Here is a 22,066-nt window from a genome sequence, read left to right on the forward strand (position 1 = left end):
TGTGTGAGAGAGAGAGAGAGAGAGAGTGCGCGGGGGGGGGGGTCATCATATATGACGGTCTACATGTGGGTTTCACGAAACTTGCAGTTTGTGGTGGTTTGCTCTTAGAGCCTTTAATTCTTATTAAATGGAAGACAACTTTTCATTTTCAGTCTTAACTCCCTAGCTTGGCCTTCCCCAGCTGGGTGCCCTCCAGATGTGTTGGAATACAACTCCCATAATACCCAATTCTGGGGAAGGCTGCTTTCACACTTAAAGTAAGCAGGAGGGGGGAACTCCATTAGGACATTGTTATAGATTCGTTCAAGCATTCATTACATAATGGCTGAGTGGAGAGGAGGATGCATTTCAGTAGCCCTTTAGGAAGAATGAGGCAGGAGTTGGCCACTTTTCCCTGTGTACCAGATACAGCCTGGGTGCTTTCGTTACGTTGCTCATGGCGCCATTCTGAATAACAGCTAGCAGCTTACCATGCTTGTAGCCCCTGTGGTAACTTCTCTGAGCAGAATTGACCTTGTCATGCTGTGACATCACTGCAGCAAACAAGGTGAGCAGTAGAACCAGTTTTCCCACGACAACGGGACACCTACAAGGTTCACATTAGGTTCTTGGGGCGACTCGGAATGCTCTCCTTCTCAGGAGAAACAAGATATCATTTGGAGCAGTTATGTTTCAGTGTTTGTTTATTACATTTATATCCTACCCTTCCTCTGTGGAGCGCGAGGCAAGATATGTGGTCCCACCCATCCCACCCTCATTTTATCCTCACAACAACCTTGTGAGGTAGGTCAGGCTGAAAGTTAGTCACTGGCCCAAGATCATCCAGTAAGCCTCATGGCCGAGTGACGATTTGAACATTGGTCTCTCTGGTCCTAGTCCAGCACTCTAACTGAGAGGTAGGCAGCCAGGTGCCCTCCAGATGTTTTGGAATACAACTTCCGTTGGTTTCAGCCAACATGGCTAATGGCACAGGATTGTAGGAGCTGTAGTCCAAAACATCTTGGCACCAGGTTGCCTACCCCTGTTCTAACCGCCATACTAAACTGACCCTGTGTTGTTTCTTTGTCCTCATAGGGATTTGCAACAAAATGTTGCAGCATAGAATGCTCCTGTTCAGTGTTCCCGCCAGTCAGACATGACTGTCAGGACACTCAGTTCTGTTCACTCTCCTTGGTTTTCAGTCCCTGCTCCCCTCTTCCCCCACAACAGTCAGCCAGTATTCTGTGGCCACTAAGCATGCTCCATCCTTATTGTGCCAGGGGAGGGGGGATCCTTTAGGGTTCTTTCCCTAAGAAAGTTTTCTGCAAATCTTGACGTTTCCCTGAGCATGCTGATACATCCCTCTTGTGCATGGATGGTGCAATTTTGCCTATATAGAGATCCACTCTCACAAGGATGAGTTTGCTATTAGTATATAACTACAATCCTGTTAGTGTATAAGAAAGTAGGGTGTGTGTTTTCCCCTTGCCTCTTCTTTCAGGTTTATCCATCATTTTCTCCTGACTCGTACTCACACTTCCCAGCTTATTGACTGTGTATCTTATTGCTTACCAATAGGTGCCTGAAGCCATCCAAAAGTGCCAACGTGCTGGCATTACTGTCCGGATGGTTACAGGTGACAACATCAACACAGCACGTGCCATCGCAACCAAGTGTGGGATTTTGGTGCCTGGAGAGGACTTCCTGTGTTTGGAAGGAAAAGAATTCAATCGGCTCATCCGCAATGAAAAAGGAGAGGTGAGATGAATAAGGAGTTGAGGCCGCTCAGGATCCTGTCAGTTTATCTAGAGGGAACACTCCCTGCTCAGTTCTTCCCGAAACATGCCTCATTCTATGGAGTGCATTCATCTTGTGATCTCCGGGGAGCGTGTTCATCTTGTGGTCTTTGTGCAAAGCAGTCCAGCCACCTGAGAAAATGATTCTCCATTCTGAAGTACAGGCTTGGCAAAGCTAGAATGCAGCTACAGAGAGGGCTTCTCTCTCCTCGTGCTAGTCTTTAATATTACAGGTGTTTGCTGGGGCCTCCTAATTTGGAGCCAAGCCATTTGCTGCTAACTTACAAATGTATTAGCCACAGAAAACTGGCTGGTTTTGCCCAGTGATCCTCTGATGCTATGTGGGATCCATATCAGCATTGGCAAAACTATTTCTCTCTACATGAAATGTTGACCCCTTATTTATGTATTTAGAACATTTGTATCCCATCCTATATCATTAAGATCTCAGGGCAGCATACAGATAAAATCAGTTTAAACAATATAAAATGATAAATAATTTAAACAGCTAAAAACGTATTAAACCATTAAACAAGCTAATACCAATTAAAATCTAAAACAATAAAACAGTTAAAACAGTGTGTAGGGAATGTATTTAGCCTTCAAAGGCTTTGGTAAAAAGCCTTGTTTTCACTTGGCACCAAAATGAAACCAACACATGCACCAATTGGGCCCCCAAGGGGAGAGCATTCCACAACTGGGGTGCCACAGCAGAGAAGGCCCTCTCCCACATCCCACCATAGTGTATGTCTCGCACTGGTGAGACGCAGAGAAGGCCCCTCTGGCAGATCTCAGTGCTCGGGCGGGCATATATAGGGAGAGGCGCTCCCTCAAATATTGAGGTCCCAAGCCACTTAAGGCTTTAAATGTCATCATGAGAACCTTGAATTCCGACCAGAAGCATATTGGCAGCCAGTGCAATTCCTTTAAAACTGGTGTTATATGATCTTTACGAGATGTTCTGGTCAACAGTCTAGCTGCTGCATTTTGCACTAGCTGCAACTTCCAAGTCATCTTCAAGGGCAGTTCCATGTACAGTACGTTGCAGTAGTCTAATCGGGAAGTTACCAGCGCATGTACTATTGTGGCTAGGTTATCCCTGTCCAGGAAAAGCCGTAGCTGGAGAATCAGCTGAAGCTGGCCCCAAGTACTCCGGGCCATGGAGTCCACCTGGGGCTCCATTGACAGGAATGGATCTAGGAGTACTCCCAAGTTACACACCTGCTCCTTCAGGGGGAGTGCAACCCCACCCAGGACAGGTTGCTTACCCAATTCCCGGACTCAGGAACCACCAATCCATAGAGCTTCCATCTTGTCAGGATTTAGCTTCAGTTTATAGGCCCTCATCCAGCCGATTATAGGCTCCAGGCACTCGTCCCACACCTTCACCGCTTCAGCCGTCTCCGACCACAAGGAAAAATAGAACTGAGCATCATCAGTGTACTGGTGACACCCCACCCCAAAACTCCTAATGACCTCACCCCACAGCTTTATATAGATGTTGAACAGCATAAGGAATAGAACAGAACCCTGTGGCACCCCACAGCTTAATAGCCATGGGGTAGAACAGGAATTCCCCCCAATACCACTCTCTGGAATCGGCCCTGCAGGTAGGAGTGGAACCACTGTAACACAGTGCCCCCAACTCCCACCTTGTAGAGCCAATCCAGTAAGATACCATGATCAGTCAAAAGCCGTTAAGAGATCCAGGAGGATCAACAGGGTAGCACTGATCCGGTCTTTTCACCCGGAGTAGGTTGTCAGTCAGAGCAACCTTAGGATGTTTTAGTGCCATACCCTGGCCTGGAACCAGACTGAAATGGGTCCAGATAATCAGTTTCCTCCAAGAACATCTGAAGCTGCCCAGCCACCATGTGCTTTTAGCAGCCCCCAAAGGGGATATTAGCGATGGAGCAATAGTTTTCGCATACCTCTGAATCCAGGGAGGTCCTTTTTAGGAGACGGTGCACTACAGCCTCTTTCAAGGCAGCAGGCACTACATCCCCAGGACCCACCCAATCAACCCACCCCTGCTAGTGGATTAGCCAAGGTGGGCAAGGGTCAAGCTTACATGAGGTGGGACGGACTGATTCAAGCATCTTGTCCACATCATCAGGCTTCAACAACTGAAACTGATCCCAGGAAACAGAACCAGGTGGAACACTGGACACCTCCCCAGGCTCTGTGATAACTGTGGCATCAAGTTGTGAGTGAACACGAGTGACTTTCTTCTCCAAGTACCTAGCAAATTTATTCCAGCAAATGACCAAGGTTTCCAATTCCAGTTTCTCTGAGCCCGTGCCAGATCCCAACAGGCTCTTCACCACTCAGAATAATTCTGCTGGGCGACATTTTGAGGATGAGATAATAGAGGCGTAAAAAGATCTTTTTGCCACCCTCAGTGCCACATAATAGGCACAATGGAGAGTCTTTGCTAATCTACAATCGTACTCGCTCCAAGACCTGCATTGCCTGCACTCTAGCCGTCGTCCAGCCTGTTTCATTGCCTGTAGATCTTCTGTAAAAAAAAAAAAAAAGGTGAATTATGAGCTCCACAGCACCGGAGTGGGCACTTGGGAGTGATTGTATCAATGGCCTTTCCCATCTCACCATTCTATAGTGAGACCAAGGCTTTGACCGAATCACCGGCCCTGTCAGCCGGAAAATCCCCTAAAGCATTCAGGAATCCATCAGATTCCATAAGACTCCGGGGGCAGACCATCTTAATCCCCCACCCCTGTAGGGAGGATCTGCTACCATCAAACCAAACTTCACAAGGAAATGATCTGACCATGACAACTGGATTGTTGGACCCCCACCCCATTATCCTTTATCCACCCAACAGCAAAAACCAGGCCCAGGGTATGTCCTGCCACATGTGTCGGGCCAATGATGTACTGAGACAGCCCCATGGTTGCCATGAAGTCCTGAGCAGGCGCTGTCAGGATAGCCTTGATGTGGATGTTGAAGTCCCCCAGAACCACAGTCGTAGGATTCTCCAGCACTCGGACAGCTCAGGCAGGGAGACTGCTGGGCAGCAGGGTGGGCAGTACACCAGCAGCATATCCATTCTGTCTCTTTGGTCAACACAAGGTACAGACCATCAGACCTGATACTAGGATGGATGGATTTCCTCGTGAGGGAGATGGAATCCTTATGGATGATGGCAGCTCCTCCCGCCCTCCAATTTAGGTTGGTGCTGCACTGAGTACCCAGGTGGACAAAGCTGAGACAGATCCACCTGCCAAGCTCATCCACCCAGGTCTCGGTAATACACACCAGGTCAGCCTCTCCATCCACAATCAAGTCATGGATTGTAATTGTTTTATTATGGACCTACCTGGCATTCAAAAGCAGCACCAACAGATCAGAGAGTGGCTGATAGGGCAACCTAGATTCTGAGGTATAGGGGAAGGACCAAAAGATGGGACAGATTTCAAATATCTTTCTTTTACTTGACATATCCAGCCCTCAATTCCATACCTCCCCTGCCTGAAATTACTCCAGTAGGGGCACCCTGTTCTTCCCCTTCCCCTTGTAGATCATCAAATGGAATTAGCATGTCCTTAGGTAAACAGATGTCACTTGCAAGTTCTCAGAACTTTCTGCCAATTCTGTCTGGCAAAGGGAAAGGGGCTCTGAAGCTCTGGTCAGGGCCAACTTGGTTTGTGTTTTCATGGTTTTACCCTGCAGGTGGAGCAAGAGCAACTGGATAAAATCTGGCCTAAGCTACGAGTCTTGGCACGTTCTTCGCCCACCGATAAACACACACTTGTGAAAGGTAAGGTCAACTGAGTGGGTGGAACTTGCTCTCCAAGAACATGTCGTCAGGGGAGTGGCAGGGGAGAGATCCGAGGGAGCAGAGCCTCCTTGGCAACTGGGCATGCCTCCTTAGTGAGAAGCAGAACATTAAGGGGAAAGCATGGGACTTGCACAGCTAAAACTACTGAGTTCATTTATTTGTTTTGGAAATTAATATGCCACCTCCCCAATTCCAGAAGGAAATGCTCAAGGGAGCTTACACTGCTAAAACCAGTTTTAAACAAGAAACAGTCAAAATTAATAATAAAAAATTAACATGCAGCAAATAAACAATAAAGAGCCAATGAGCGAACAAAAATAATTTTTTAAGCAGCAGGCTGATCAAAAGCCGAAACAGTAAAATCTTCAGTCAATAGCAATGCGGGAACCATAAGAGCATTGTAGGGTTGGGAGATCCCCCACAGCAGAACAGGCCCTCTTGCATGTCCCCACCAACCATACATAAGAAGGTGGTGGGATGTACAGAAGGGTCTTAGTGTATGGGCTGCATCATATAGGTGGTGGAGGGAAATGCTTTTAGATATCATGGTCCTAAGCTGTGTAGGTCTTTAAGGGTAATAACTAACGCTTGAATTGCTTCTGGAAACTGACCAGTTGCTTTTCAGCTGCATACTTTGCTGCCCAGTAGCTCTGTTTGTGCTTGTCCTTTACTGACATTTAGTCTATCTTTCAGGAATTATTGACAGTACTGTTGGAGAACGGAGGCAAGTGGTAGCTGTGACTGGGGATGGCACCAATGATGGCCCAGCCTTGAAGAAAGCAGATGTTGGATTTGCTATGGTATGGACTAATAGAGCTGTGTTGCAAAGCAGAAGTAGAAGCATGTGGGGATAGTGATTTGCCTGTGTGTGCTTTGGTGTAATGGAGCTGATAAGCGTTGTCTTAAGAGGCTGGGGAACAGCGGGGTGTGTGTGCGTGCGTGCGTGTGTGTGTGTGTGTTTTAAAGCCCTGTTTTTATTCTGCTCTATTTTCTGTTTCAGTTTTTGCACTTTGCAGAAGTCAGGAATGTTACAGCTCAGGACAGAATCTCACAATCCCTGGGCTCAGTAGGACACAGCAGGCAAGCATTAGGGAAAATTGGTCACCACAGGGTACCTGCTTAATGCTTCTGAAGCTTGCTGGGATTGTTCTGGCAGTGGCAGATTCTGTAGTAACTGACTGCCACCATGTGTCCATAACTGAGTTTTGCAATGAGCCTAATTGCCTCCTTGATCTGCTGCCATGGTTCCTCCAGGAAGGAGGAGGAATTTGAACAGAGTTACTGGCTAGCTTTTCAGCATAACTTTGAGTTTGCAAGGGGGTGGGGGAATCAAAATAATGGAACTATTTGCATAGGCTGGGAGCTTTGTTTCTCAAGTAGCTATTGTTTTTATTACATGCAGATCAGTTGGCACTTCCTGCCTTGCAGAAAATTAATGGGATTATCCATATAATTCCTACTGCAGTGTTGTGGTCCTTATCTGAAACTGAGTAACACTTGCCATTTTGGGTGCATGCCTGTCTCTCTGGAGAACCAAATTAAAGCAGCAGTAAAATCAGTTTGATGGCACCTTAGTAACTAACTGCTCCTCCTCCTCCTCTCTTCCTCAGGGCATTGCTGGCACAGATGTGGCTAAAGAAGCCTCAGACATTATCTTAACAGATGACAACTTTACAAGCATTGTCAAGGCAGTGATGTGGGGCCGCAATGTGTATGACAGCATCTCGAAATTCCTGCAGTTCCAACTAACGGTCAATGTAGTGGCTGTGATTGTGGCTTTCACGGGTGCTTGTATCACACAGGTAACCTTACCTGAATGGGGAGGGATTTTCATTATAGGTTAATGTTAGATGCGACGGAGGGGTTGTCTTAAAACCAGCCACCTTGGATTCCATTCCTAGTTCTGTTGCAAAGATGTTGGATAGCTTTGACCATTTCTGAAAGCTGGGTGTCTTTTATTTGGGTCCTTGTTTATTTTAAGGCATTTATAATACCGCTTATCTTTTTTCCTTTTGATCCCAAAGCAGTTCACAAAATAAGATCATAACAAAATAAAATAAAACCAATCAAAAAAGTAATAAAACAGTAACATGCCTCATTCAAAATAACAAGGTAGTTGGCAGTGCAAGCAGTCAGGAAAACGCTCAGGCAAATAAATATTTCTTCAGTTGGCAGTGGAAACACTCCATTTGAAGAACCCACCTGATCTCATTCCACATACTGGACGCTACAGTGGAAAAGGCTGTCCTCTACACCATGACCAAGTGAACATCAGTAGGCCATGATACAGTAAGCAAGGCCTCCCCCATAGAATCATAGAATAGTAGGGTTGGAAGGGGCCTACAAGGCCATCGAGTCCAACCCCCTGCTCAATGCAGGAATCCAAGTCAGAGCATCCCTGACAGATGGCTGTCCAGCCTCATCTTGAATGCCTCCAGTGTGGGAGAGCCCACCACCTCCCTAGGTAATTGGTTTCATTGTCGTATTGCTCTCACAGTCAGGAAGTTTTTCCTGATGTTCAGCCGGAATCTGGCTTCCTGTAACTTGAGCCCATTATTCCGTGTCCTGCACTCTGGGAGGATCAAGAAGAGATCCTGGCCTTCTCCTCTGTGACAACCTTTCAAGTACTTGAAGAGCGCTATCATATCTCCCCTCAGTATTCTCAAGGCTATACATGCCCAGTTCTTTCAGTCTCTCTTCATAGGGCTTTGTTTCCAGTCCCCTTGATCATCTTTGTTGCCCTCCTTTGAACCCTCTCCAGTTTGTCTGCATTCTTCTTAAAGTGTGGTGCGCAGAACCGGACACAGTACTCCAGATGAGGCCTAACCAGTGCTGAGTAGAGGGGAACTAGTACTTCCCGGGGTTTGGAAGCTATGCTTCTATTAATGCAGCCCAAAATTTGCCTTTTTTGCAGCATTTGCCTTTTTTGCAGCCACATCACATTGTTGGCTCATATTCACCTTGTGATCGACAACAGTTCCAGGATCCTTCTCGCTTGTAGTGTTGTTGAGCCACGTATCCCCCATCTTGTAACTGTGCATTTGATTTCTTTTTCCTAGGTGCAGAACTTGGCATTTATCCCTATTAAATGTCATTCTGTTGTTTTCTGCCCAGCGCTCCAGTCTATCCAGATCACTTTGAATTTTGTTTCTGTCTTCCAAAGTATTAGCTATCCTGCCCAATTTTGTGTCATCTGCAAATTTGATCAGCATTCCCTGCACCTCCTCGTCCAAGTCATTAATAAAAATGTTGAAAAGCACTGGGCCCAGGACTGAGCCCTGTGGTACCCCACTCGTTACCTCTCCCCAGTTTGAGAAGGTCCCATTGATAAGCACTCTTTGAGTCCGATTCTGTAGCCAACTGTGGATCCACCGGATCGTTGTTTCATCTAGCCCACTTTGAGCTAGTTTGCTCATCAGGATATGATGGGGCACTTTGTCGAAAGCTTTGCTGAAGTAGAGGTATATGATGTCTACAGCATTCCCACGGTCCACAATGGAGGTGACTTGATCAAAAAATGAGATCAGATTCGTCTGGCAGGACTTGTTTTTGACAAATCCATGTTGGCTTCGAGTAATCACGGCATTGTTTTCAAGGTGCTTCCAGATGGATTGCTTTATCATCTGCTCCAGAATTTTCCCAGGGATTGATGTCAGACTGTCTGGTCTGTAGTTCCCAGGTTCCTCCTTTTTACCCTTTTTGAAGATAGGGACAACATTAGCCCTCCTCCAGTCATCTGGCACATCCCCTGTCCTCCATGATTTCTCAAAGAGAATAGACAGCGGTTCTGAGAGTTCTTCTGCCAGTTCCTTTATTACTCTAGGATGCAGTTCATGTAGCCCTAGAGATTTGAACTCATTCAAAGTAATTAGGTGTTCCTTGACCATATGCTGATCGATCTCAAGCTGCAGTCCTGCCCCTTCAGCCTGTACTTTGCCTTTGCCAGGGGGGTCATAGACCCTCTTTTGGGAGAAGACTGAGCCAAAGTAGGAATTGAGCACCTCTGCCTTTTCTTTGTCATCTGTTATCGCTTTGCCATCCTTATTTAATAGCTGAACAACCATTTCTTTCCTCTGCCTTTTACTATGCACGTAGCTGAAGAAAGCCTTTTTGTTGCTTTTAGCATCCCTCGCTAACCTCAGCTCGTTCTCAGCTTTAGCCTTCCTGACGCCATCCCTGACACCATAGAACTTAAAAACCGGTGCGGCCTATACAAGAGGAAGTGATCTCTTAAATCAGGGGTGAGCAGAAAGTAGATCTCCAGAAGTTTTGGACTTCAAACTCCAGCATTCCTGACCATTGGCCATACTGGCAGGGGCTTCTGGGAGTTGAAGTCTAAAACATCTCGAGATCTACCTTCTGCCTGTTCCTATCTTAGATAACCTGATGCTGAAGCGTTTGGGGCCTTATAAACCAATAATAATACATCGAAAGCTAGTTCAGTCAATATTTTTGTCTTGATTCAGATCAGTGTATAAAGTTCTGAGTTATGGAAAAATTTGGGTTAGATTAAAAGATAATTGCCTTGATGGATCAGAATAAAGATCCACCTGTCTAGCATTTCCAGCAGTGACCAGCTGGATGGCCCAGGCAGGGTACAAACAGAGTTCTGATGGAGATAGCAATCCCTTGTTCTTTGTCCTCAGCATCTGGTAGTCAGAAGTAAATTCACTCTTAAAATGGAAGTGGTATTTGGTTATTGTGGCTAATAGCCCCCCATTTATCTAATTACTCTATATTTGGATCAGATTATTGCAGCACTGATGAGCACATAGGAAGTTTTCTGCAGTCATATCTGTTCAAGCATCCCTTCAACAATGAAGACTAGAAAATGTTGTTTTTGTTAAATTAAAGTTGGGATTCTGAAAATTGTTAAGAGCAGAAGCCTTCAGGCTGCACAAAAGTCTTTCGGAGATGCATGTGTTTTCTGGCTTAGCACCCCACTAACACTGAGTAGTTAGCAGTATTGGCATTAGTTGTATTGGGCTGCAAAATGAACATCTCTGTAATAGCCTCTTTGGAGTTAAATTTGTCACATGTCAATTCCAGGTGAAAATGGCTGTGGAAATGGGGAAGAATGGTCGTGGAGTAGATTTAAGATGTACTTCTTTCTAAGAAATTACTTTCCTTTTGCAGGACTCTCCTCTGAAGGCTGTCCAGATGTTGTGGGTCAACTTGATCATGGATACCTTTGCTTCATTAGCTCTTGCCACAGAACCCCCATCTGAGTCCTTGCTCATGCGCAAGCCATATGGCCGCAACAAGCCACTAATTTCTCGCACCATGATGAAGAACATTTTGGGGCATGCTGTTTACCAACTCACCATTATCTTCACGTTGCTCTTTGCAGGTGAGAGGCAGAGAGAGTTTCCTGTAGCCTTTATTAGGGGGAATGGATAGAACCACCAGACTGGGTCTTGGAAGTTCTGTTCTCTGTTTTAACTTCGATTGTACTCACGTTTGTTTATTAAAATATTTAGAACCTACTATTTTATACCCCCCCCCCCAAATGGGGCATCCAAGGTAGCACCAACAATAATTTAAAACATCTTCATGGCAGCTATTGGTTGAGTGCTTTGACATACAGGAAGGTTTTCAACCAAACTTCTTTTTCCTGTACATTTGATACAATGAAACTGGTCATTCAGCTGGTTCTGATACCTGGCTAATCCCCTTCTAGGACGTGGAGATAGTCCAGAAACTGTTGGGAAAAATCAAATTCCATGTGTGATACTGCAAGGTTCAGATGTACATCCAGTGTACTTCTGACCCCTTTTGAATGGTCATGTGTATCCTTAATTCCTTTCTATAGCGGTGTCCCCATTTGCAAATGCAGAGGACTGATTTCACATTCTTGAAAGACAATTTGGAGACATGTGGAAGAACAGTGAATGGAGCAGAGCAGCCCCACTTTCTGGATTAACTATCCCCATGTATTTTCGTATGTCTTGAATTATCAACAGTTGACCAGGATATTTCCTTATTTGTATGTTTAATGTCACCATTTTACTTCCTCTCATTCACAACTGGGTCATGTACTAGCTGGCTGGTGGAAAATAGAAGGCTGAAGATCATGTCCCCTGGAACACACAGCCAATGATCTGCTAACTTGCCTGTGTGCAAATCTTCCCCAAGTATAGGCAGCAACTTTCTCCAAGGCATTCACACAACTGAGTCAGGCGTCCCTGGAATATATAGTCAGGGCCAGAAATGTTGGAACAAGTATAACTGTTTTGGCAGTTGGCCTCTGTACACCACCACATTGAAGTTGAAAGGAAACACACCCAGATGGGAGCGAAGTCAGGACTTTCAGCTGTAATTCAAGGGGTTTGACAAAAGCGGGGCACCAACCATTCAGGAAGTACAGCCAGTGGCATACACACACACCCATTGTTGGTGGCTCATAAGTAATGGAACGAATGGCTGAAAAGCAGCTGCATGGCCAGGTGTGGCCTGTTTCCTGGGTACCCCATGACCAATCAAGCAGATAAAAGGCCTGGAGGTGGTTCTGAGTCTTACATTTGCATTTGGTAGCTGTTCACTGGAACTCCCAACATGAGGTCCAAAGAGGTATCCATGCGAGTGAAAGAGGGCCATCATTAGGCTGAGGAAACAACATAAACCCATCAGAGAGATAGCAAAAACAGTGGGAGTGGCCAATACAACAGTTTGGAACATCCTGAAAAAGAAGGAAATAACTGGCAAGCTCAGCAACAGCAAAAGGCCTGGAAGATCATGGAAGACCACTAAAGTGGATGACCGCAGAATTCTGCTCATGGTGAAGAGGAACCCTTTCACAACATCTAGCCAGGTCCAGAACGCTCTTGAGGAGGTAGGCATGTCATTGTTAACATCTATAGTCAAGAGATGGCTTTATGAATGTAAATACAGAGGCTTCACAACAAGGTGCAAACCACTGGTAACGCTCAAGAACAGACAGGCCAGATTAGCCTTTGCCAGCAAACACCTAAAAAAGCCTGCCCAGTTCTGGAATAAGATTCTTTGGACTGATGAAACCAAGATGAACTTGTACCAGAATGATGGGAAGAGAAAAGTATGGAGAAGGAAAGGAACAGCTCATGATCCAAAACATACCACATCATCTGTCCAGCATGGTGGAGGCAATTTTATGGCATGGGCATGTATGGCTGCCAATGGAACCGGTTCACTGGTGTTTATTAATGACCTGACTGCTGATCAAAGCAGCAGGATGAATTCTGAAGTGTATAGGGCTATACTTTCTGCTCAGATTCAGCCGAGTGCTGCCAAACTGATAGGACGCCACTTCATATTGCAGATGGATAATGACCCAAACCATACAGCAAAAGCTACCCAAGAGTTTCTCCAGGCAAAGAAGTGGGATATTCTTCAATGGCCAGGTCAGTCACCTGATCTCAACCCAATAGAGCATGCTTTTCACTTACTGAAGACAACACTGAGGGCAGAAAGACCCACAAACAAGCAGCAGCTGAAGGCAGCTGCAGTAAAGGCCTGGCAAAATATCTCGAGGGAGGAAACTCAGCATTTGGTCATGTCCATGGGTTCCAGACTTCAGGCAGTCATTGACTGCACAGGTTTTTCATCCAGGTATTAAAGGCTATCCTTAAGTTTGAAATGATGTTGGTTTGTTCCATTACTTATGAGCTACCAACGTTGGGTGTATGTGTATGCCACTGGCTGTACTTCGTGAATGGTTAGTGCCCCACTTTTGTCAAACCCCTTGAATTACAGCTGAAAGTCCTGACTTCGCTCCCATCTGGGTGTGTTTCCTTTCAACTTCAGTGTGGTGGTGTACAGAGGCCAACTGCCAAAACAGTTATCCTTGCTCCAATATTTCCGGCCCTGACTGTAGTTGCCCCATATGGTTGCCTAGTTTGCTTTTACAGTGGGGCTCCTGTTTTCTGTAGGTATTAATGTCAACTTTTTTCCCAACAACCATGAGGACTAGAAACCTAGCCTTTGTTTGTTTGTTTTAATGAAAGGTGACATTCTCATGAACCAAATTAAATGCTAGAGGAAAAATTCTGTGCTGTTGAGCATGTGAGCTGATTAATGAAATGTGAGACGCTCTTGCAGTTAGCTCTGATTTGGGGGTTGTGTTTTATATTGTGCTGTGTAATTGCATTATAAATTATGGTGTCTATAGAGGGAAGGAATATTTTTATCTTACCTTCAAACTCTTTCCTGATAGGTGAGAAATTTTTTGATATAGACAGTGGCCGGAATGCTCCCCTCCACTCACCACCCACTGAGCACTACACCATCGTCTTCAACACTTTTGTCATGATGCAACTTTTCAATGAGATCAATGCTCGCAAAATCCATGGTGAGAGGAACGTCTTTGATGCCATTTTCCGGAACCCCATCTTCTGCACGGTGGTGCTAGGAACCTTTGTCGCCCAGGTAAATGGAATGGGCTAACAGCGGATGGGGAACATGAAAAAAATCGAGCGGTAAAACTGGAGGAGGGGAGAGACTATGAAAGGAAAAGCTGTCCAATGTTCTTTCTTGATACATACGCCTCATTGTAACCTTAACCAAGGATTATGATTCCTTATAAGGTTGACAGAACACCCTGCTTCACAAGAGTGTGTGACAACCGGGATAGGGAAAGGCATGTCTTCCGGGGCTGGCAGGGCAGTCTCCAGGCCATTTCCAGAGGACAAGGAGGGGCTTCCCCCTCCACCCCAGACAGCTTTCTGCCTCCATGCAGTCCAGCTGTCTGTGGTGGGGCTCCTGCCTTGCAAGAGCTGAGATCCTGGGTGTGGGAGAGGAGGCATTAGTAAGCAGAGCAGAGAGAATCCTCTTTGGTTGTGCCACTCTGGCACATGGGCCAATTGACTGGGGAGGAGAGGGCTTGCTTCTCTCAGGACACCTTATTTTTCCCTGTGTGGCAAGTGCTGACAGGACTTTAACACATTCAGAATTACTACCACAGGACCCTGTGAACATGTCAGCCAGCACTAACATCACTTTGGCCTTGGGGCCTGCAGCAGGACACACAGTCCTTGGACGTGGAATCATGACTGCCCCATCTGCACAGAGACATGCATCTACTACTTCCCATATGGGGTAGGGCAGGAGGGCCTCTGCCTTCCTTCCTCATTCTGTTCAGCATCTTCTACAGCATATGAAGAGTGCTTGTCAAAGGAGAGCGCATTCATCATGACTTTGTTAGGTGGATTAGAACCAGATTTGATCACTGCCTAACTCAAGCACACTGTGCCACTCCCTGACATGAAAGTAGAAGCTCCAGCGAGAGATCCCCTCTCAGGGCAAGGGGCAGGTCTTCCCATAACCATTTTAAGGATAGTCACCATCAAAGGAGTGAGTATAAATCCCACTCCTTGTTGTCCCAAGAGATGCTGCAGATCCATTAGCAGCCAATATCCTTTCTCCCTTTCTAAGGCATGCATGGAAAACTATGGCCATTTTCCTCCCAGTCTCTCTTGGAGAGCCCTGCACAGGAAGCAAGGAGGGAAATATCCCCCCTCATCTAGCAGATGCAACTTCCCTCAGGGCCCATACATTACCATTATGTAACAAAAGGACTTTTTATTTATTTGAAATATTTCTACGCCACCTTTCAGGGCAGGAGCCCTCCCAAGGCAGATCAGGTCTGTTTCTTCTTACCCTTCCCCCTAAGTCCACTCAGGTAAAAAGAAACCCAGATATGGGTGTAGGGGGTATCCCACTATGTTGTCAGAAGTTGCCCTCAGCCTTTCAGATCCCTGGGCCTCCTCTTCAAGGAGTTCAGACACTTTTGACAGGAAGGGCGGTGAGCTCTCTCAGGGTTATAAGAGTCAAAGACAAACCAGCCCAGGGCAGATGCTTCCCTTGTGATACTTTCACTAGGCTACTGGCAAAGGCTATGGAGGCTCTCCGTTCATCCTTCCCAGATGAGGATTGGCCCACTACAGTAGCTCAGCTAGCCAAGCCATCTGGTATTGCCTCAGATTTTCCTGCAGCTCCACCCTCCATTCTGGCAGTTCTGTTTCCAGCAAGCTTCGATTATGGGCCAAACCTTCTAAGCCAAAATCTTGCCATCACTTTTGTGACATGTTCTACCACCTACCAGATAATGTAATGCAAGATTTGGCTACACCCATGGTGGACACCCCAGTTACAGCCCTCACATGTAGGGCAGTCTTGCCTTCGGACTCAAATAAGCTTCCAATAGACCAGTATGGCTGAAGAACAGAAGCAGGGGCATCTTCAGTAACGCTTAGGCCCTCAACTGCGGTCTCCATGATAGCCCAATGAGCATTTGCCTGACTGAAAAAGGTCTTGCAAAACAACTTCCTCAGGGAAGGAATTATGTATTTTTCATCAAGACAAGGTGGTCTTGCAACCAGATCCTAAATATTCCTCAAGTCAGCTCAGCTTTTCATACGGATTTTGCCATCCTTCCAGTCACAGCTCTTGAATAACATTCTTTAGACATATGCAGAGTTCTTAAGCTCGACATATACAGGACAAGGTCACATTACCAGCATAGTGTGCTTTGTCTCCTTTAAGAATTTGGCCCTTGGTTGGATGGTCTCCATGACTTCTCTTGCCCAGTGGCTAAGAGAGTCTATTGTGTAATTAAAAAATAATTAAGTATTGCCATTGCCTACAGTTCCAGTAACCTCCCAGTCACTGAGGTTATTGTGACACACACTGTGAGGATGGTGGCCATCTCTTGTAGGAAAGGGCTCCATCAGAGGAGATACACAGGCCAGCTACCTGGTCCTCGGTGCATACCAAACAATACAAGATAAAACAGAACTATAAAATTAACATTTCCTTCTCTTCCAAAGGTGCCTTTGGAAGATGAGTCTTATTGAAGGTTTCGTAGCCCTAGAGAGTGTTGGCCTAGAGGGTTCTTGGCTTTAAGGTACCCACCCTGAGATGCACTGCTTTTTGACATCCCCTTGCTAGCTACCTTCCTTTACTAAAGGAGAAGGAGAAATAGAAGAGAAATAGAAATTCTGTACTTACCAGTGATGTTCGGTTCTTCTCGAGGGAAGGAGGACAGCTACACCCTCCATCTTTCTGGCTGACTCTCTGTAAGGGTGTTATTTCTCTAACCATTTTCCTTTTAGGTAGGCAGGGGTGGTTCAACTTCAGTTTTTTTAGATCAGTTTCTTTCTCCACTCTTCCCTGGGGTAATTTTTTCCTCAAGGAACTAGATTCTCATTTTCCTTTCTTGTTTTTGAGAGGCTGAGGGCAGTCTCTAACTCCCTCTTCCAGTTGCTTAGGAGGTTAGCAGTCACTGGCATTTTCCATTGGTACAGGGCTGGGGCAGTCTCTAGCTGTGGGGAAGTATCTCTTCTTGGTTGACAGGCAAGGTCCTCCAGCAAGAGTGGCACCAAGGGAAGAGGCTTCCCCTCAGTTCCTAGAATGGCCCTGCCTGCTTGGCTGGCATCAGGATTCTGGCATTGTTCAGATCCGAGCCTTTGTGACACCGTTTGGATTTTACGTCAGCAGCAGCTTATTTCTTTTCCATGAGAGAGCCACCGTTCTAGGCAGAGGCTCAGACCACAAAGCCTGAGGAAGAGCGTTGCCGAAGGGATGGCCGTTTCCCCCCCGGCTTGGCTTCCTGTGCTCAGTGCAGGAAAGCAGGTGTCGTTGAAGCAGGGAACTACTGCTATTTTCCCCCATATCTTTCCTCCCTTCTAAACCTTTGGGCTGGGAAAGGGGGAAGTGAATGCTCAGCCACAGCTGCCCATCATCCTTCACATCACCCAGTCAGACCTCATGATGTTCACAACAGGTGACCACCACTTTGACTGTCACAGAGGAGGAATGCAGTGGTAGTTGCTCTCCCCAGTCACAGTCTGGGGGCAGCACTCCTGGTTCTCTGACTTCTGCACCTCTAGCTGCCACAAAATGTCATCCATTTTGCATCTCAAGGCAATGTAGAGTCTTGGCATCCATGGACTGACTCTACATTGCCCTGAGATGCAAAATGGAGTAATGAGGTGCAATGAAGTAATGAGGTGTAATGAAGTAATACTCTAAAAGGGTCCTTGAGGCTTTCCCCATTTTCCTGCCTTTTTTTTTTTTTTTTTTACCTCAGCGCTATTGCCAGCAGTGTGGTTGCTCCAGCCTGCTTTTCCCTCTCACTGCCTCATAGTTGCAGTGCAGACGCATTGGAGAAGGTTACCAGTTATCAGTCCCTCCTCTCCTGAACAGACAGCTCTCCCTTCCCCTTATGAGTACAAGGTTTGAGTGGCCAAAGCCAAACAGAAGCACTGAGACCCAGCACTTGAGGTATGAACAAAATAAAGCAACTCCCAGGCTCCCTCCTTTCCTAAACAAACAGCTGCCCTTTCCTTTATTACAGGGCTGGGCAACTTATGACCCTCCTGATGTTGTTGGACTGCAACTCCCATCAGCCCTAGCCAGCATAGCCAATGGTGAGGGATTGTGGGAGTTGCAGTTGAACAGCATAGGGAGAGCCACAAATTGCCCACCAATGCCGAATTAATTAATTAATTAATTAATTTACAATACTTGTATACCGCTCCTCATCAGAAGATTTCGGAGCGGTGAACAACATGATAAAAGAATAAAACAGTGGTTAAAACATTTTAAAAAAAAGACAAATCCCAGTGAAGTGGAGTTCAACAAACCACACGGCTGATCATGCAAGGAAGGTCTCTTGAAAGGACAACGTCTTCAGGAGGCGCCGGAAGGAACACAATGTTGGTGCCTGCCTGACCTCTAAAGGCAGGGAATTCCACAGGAAGGGGGCCACCACACTGAAGGCTCTTCTCCTGGTGGACTCCAACCAGGCCATTGGTCCATGTGGAACCACCAGGAACATGCCCTCTGATGACCTCAGTGACCGGGCAGGTTGGTAGGGAAGGAGGCGCTCTCTCTGGTATCCTAGTCCCAAGTTGTTTAGGGCTTTGTACACTAGTACTAATACCTTAAACCTGGCCTGGTAGCGAATAGGCAGCTAGTGCAGTTCCCTCAGCAAAGGAGTTACATGCTAAAAAGGGGCAGCTCCCAACAACAGCCGAGCTGCTGCATTCTGCACTAGCTCCAGCTTCCGGACCAGCCTTAAGGGCAGCCCTACATAGAGCACATTGCAGTAATCCAGTCTTGAGGTTACTAATGCCTGTATCACCATGGTCAAGCTATCCCTGTCCAGGAGAGGCCGTAGCTGGTGAACCAGCTGAAGCTGGTAAAAGGCACTCCGAGCCACCGTGACCACTTGGGCCTCCAGCGACAATGATGGGTCTAGGAGTACCCCCAGACTACGGACCTGATCTTTCAGAGTGAGTGCAACCCCATCCAGAACAGGCAATGAGCCTATCTCCCGGACCCAGGGACCACTCACCCACGTCTTGCCAGGATTCAGCTTCAGTTTATTAAGAGAATAAGCTTCAGCTTATTAGGAGGAGAGTCAGAGTGTGGCAACAACTGGACCCAGCAGTTTAGAAACCGACAAACAGAAAGGGATGGTAGCTCCCAGTTCCTCTTCTCTTCTGAGCAAGCTGTCTACCCTCCCTTTCTGAGACATGAGCAGTAGTACTGCTGCCCAGAAGCACATATTGGGAACTTCTGACTAAAAGGCATAGGATTGGGCTGTATATTTCCTTGAACATCCTCCCTTCGTTCTTAGACTGAAAAAGTCTGCCGTGTGATAGAGCCAGACATGTGCTGAAAATACACACAGCAGATTTGGGGTCTTGACTTCAAATAATTAATATGTCAGGGTTTCCCCCTCCCTCCCTCTTGAGGTTTTGTTTTTTGTTTTTTAATGAACTGGTTTTCTTGTGTGCAAAGAGCCTCCCAACAAGTTTGGACATTATCTTTCCTCCTTCCCTGAAGTTCAGATCTTTTGTTCATGAATCTACTGAGAGACCGAGCACAAATCAGGAGCCTGGGGAACTCCTGGATTTGAGACCAAATATCTGACAAAAGGTGAAAGTTGCTCTCCAGCGTTTCTAAAGCAAAGCAGTTTCAAGAGAACTTTATGCCCATTTCTCTCCAGGGAATGGCATATTCTCAGAGCCGCCCCTCCCCCCCGCCCAAATCCTGAGAAGAAACATTTAGCAGTATGTTGGTACAAAGGCCTAACAGCCACTAGAATCCCAGCGTCTTACATTCTCAATAGCAAGCCAACAGGGTCATAGTCAAGGCAGAAGTGCTTTTAGCCACTATTTCAAGCTATCTGCATGGGAGAAATGAAGTTACCTCAGCAGATTGTATTATGATATTATGTGGGGAACCTCAGACCCTGGGGACCAAATCTGTCCAGCCCTCCTGGAGACCAAATCCAGCCCTCGTGGGATCTCAATCCAGCCATCTGGGGTTCCTCAGAGGGCCCATGCCCCTTTCCCCAACCATGGCTCATTTGGTGGTTTCCTGGGGTTTGTGCAGTTCTCTCCCCCCACCCCTCAACTTTAAAAGATTGGAATGTCTTTCCTAAAGCTTAGTTATTGGCAGTAGGATGTTTAAGCTACAATATGCTGGCATTTTTGTATTTGTGACCCCACCCCTTTTGCCTTTGGCCCTGCCCCCTTTGCCTTCCCCACCACCACCACTGGGAATTTAGCCCCTGAGAGCTTCTCTGAAACTGAATTTCGCCTTCAAGCTGAAAGAGGTTCCTCACTCTGGTATAGCCCCTTAGCTAGTCAATGTAGGTATTCCATCCCCATGTATTCAAATGGGTAGCATTACGCTTCAGCCAGTCAAACAATATAGATACTGAGGGCTCTCCTTATTGTGTAGACCAGAGGCAACACAGGGCCCTTAGATCTACGAAACATAAAGTTGATTTTGGGAAGAAATGTGGCATATGTGGAGGATGCATGGAGAATGGCTGTCCCTCCCATTGTGCAGCAGGATGGCAGCTTGGGTAGACATTTAGCGTTTTGAAGTATTTGTTCTAAGCTTTTCTTAACTAAAACTGGTTCGGTTCTTGGATTCATGTCTTATCCTTCACACCATTACATGATCAGTCACTTTCTGGATCATGAGTGGGAACCCCCTTTTAAAGCCATCCAAATTGGTGGCCATCTCTACATCTTGTGGAAGTAAATTCCATAGTTTAACTCCGCGCTGTGTGAAGAAGTACTCCCTTTTATCTGTCCTGCATCTCCCACCAATCAGCTTCATGGGATGAGACTTGGTTCAAGTATTATGAGAGAGGAAGAAAAATGTCTCCCTATCCACATTCTCCACACCATGCATGATTCTTGCTGGAGGACCCTGCCTGTCAACCAGAAGGGAGGTACTTCCCCAGTACTAAAAACTGCCCCACCGCTGAACCCCTGAGAATAGGCATGTATTATAAATGCAATTTTTCAATTTCCACTTGTTAATGCTTGCTGTGAGTGATGGGATTTATAGGCCAACACATGGGGGTGGGCCAGGTTGAGGAAGGCTGAAAATGTACTTCTGCAGAGGGCAACAATTATTTCTGTAACTACATTTTTACTGGAGCCTTCCTTACAGTGCTCTTTTTTTCTCTTATGCTGCAGATCATCATTGTGGAATTTGGTGGGAAGCCATTCAGCTGTTCTGGACTCACCTTGAGTCAGTGGTTCTGGTGTATTTTCATTGGCGTAGGAGAGCTGCTTTGGGGACAGGTGAGAGCTCAAACAAGCTACACTCTTGTGTGATTCAGTCAACTAGTTCCAACCTCCACATGCTGTCCCATTACTTGTTAAACTAGAGATGAACCTTGGGGGCAGGGGTAGCTTTATTTCTGTCAAAATCAGCAGAAGATCTCCACCCCACTCTGGGAGGTGCAGTGGCAGCTGTCAGGATGCTTCCTACAAGGCTTTTGTTGTGCAATCACCCTGCCTCGTTCATGGGATGTTATGGGGCATCCAGACATCATCATCTTCAGTTTGTAGCCTTTCAGTTTGTGTTTTCCCATCACTTCTTCCAATTTTTTGTCTTAGTAGAAAAGTAATCCCTTAAGGAAGAAAAGATGGAATTGCTGCAGAATGCCTTTTGATTGTTAGTGCTAGGAGCCTTTCATTTGCAAGCACCTTCAGTCTCGTTCTTTAATGGCATAAAAGGCAATATCACCCCTTACACTGCAAGCACAACCAACCCCAGTGCTGAGGATGAGACAAGGAGTACCATTCTGGTTTTAGACACTGATCGACTCTGCAGATAAATCCAGGTTCTGCTTTATTGCTTTGAGACCCTGGATAAGAAACCTTCTATCTCTGGTTGGTTTGTTTGTTTGTTTGTTTCAGTTCATGTTCACAGAAGGAACCTGATGGTAATTTATGTGCAGTTGGCTATGAAGCTGCCTGATACGGAATCAATCTATTGGTCCATCTAGCACAGTATTGTTGACAATGACCTGGTTCATACAATTGTAGGGTGGTTTACAAGCCATGGTGGCTTGTAAACCACCCTGCACGTGCCGACTGGATTTACATAATTACCCTCACCAGCATAGCTTGTTGTGATGTCCAAACGTGGCAAGGGTGGTTGGGTGGGTGGTTAACAATCTACCAAGAACCCCTGG

At 46.2% G+C, this 22,066-nt stretch overlaps 1 protein-coding gene across 10 annotated transcripts in view; it reads left to right on the plus strand.

The window, feature by feature from the left end:
• ATP2B4 (ATPase plasma membrane Ca2+ transporting 4) overlaps positions 1-22,066 on the plus strand; it is a 212,865-nt gene that overhangs the window by 160,082 nt on the left and 30,717 nt on the right. For all 10 annotated transcript variants that reach the window (XM_084853179.1, XM_084853173.1, XM_084853174.1 and 7 more), the window contains 7 exons: positions 1,558-1,737; positions 5,469-5,556; positions 6,271-6,377; positions 7,188-7,379; positions 10,714-10,927; positions 13,769-13,980; positions 21,060-21,167. In XM_084853179.1, the coding sequence (XP_084709305.1) occupies positions 1,558-1,737; positions 5,469-5,556; positions 6,271-6,377; positions 7,188-7,379; positions 10,714-10,927; positions 13,769-13,980; positions 21,060-21,167 (1,101 nt within the window). The remainder of the gene's footprint in view (positions 1-1,557; positions 1,738-5,468; positions 5,557-6,270; positions 6,378-7,187; positions 7,380-10,713; positions 10,928-13,768; positions 13,981-21,059; positions 21,168-22,066) is intronic.

Source organism: Heloderma suspectum, chromosome 4 (assembly GCF_057233095.1).
Source record: "Heloderma suspectum isolate Gila_16-S chromosome 4, 16-S_ref, whole genome shotgun sequence".
Taxonomy (NCBI): Eukaryota; Metazoa; Chordata; class Lepidosauria; order Squamata; family Helodermatidae; genus Heloderma; species Heloderma suspectum.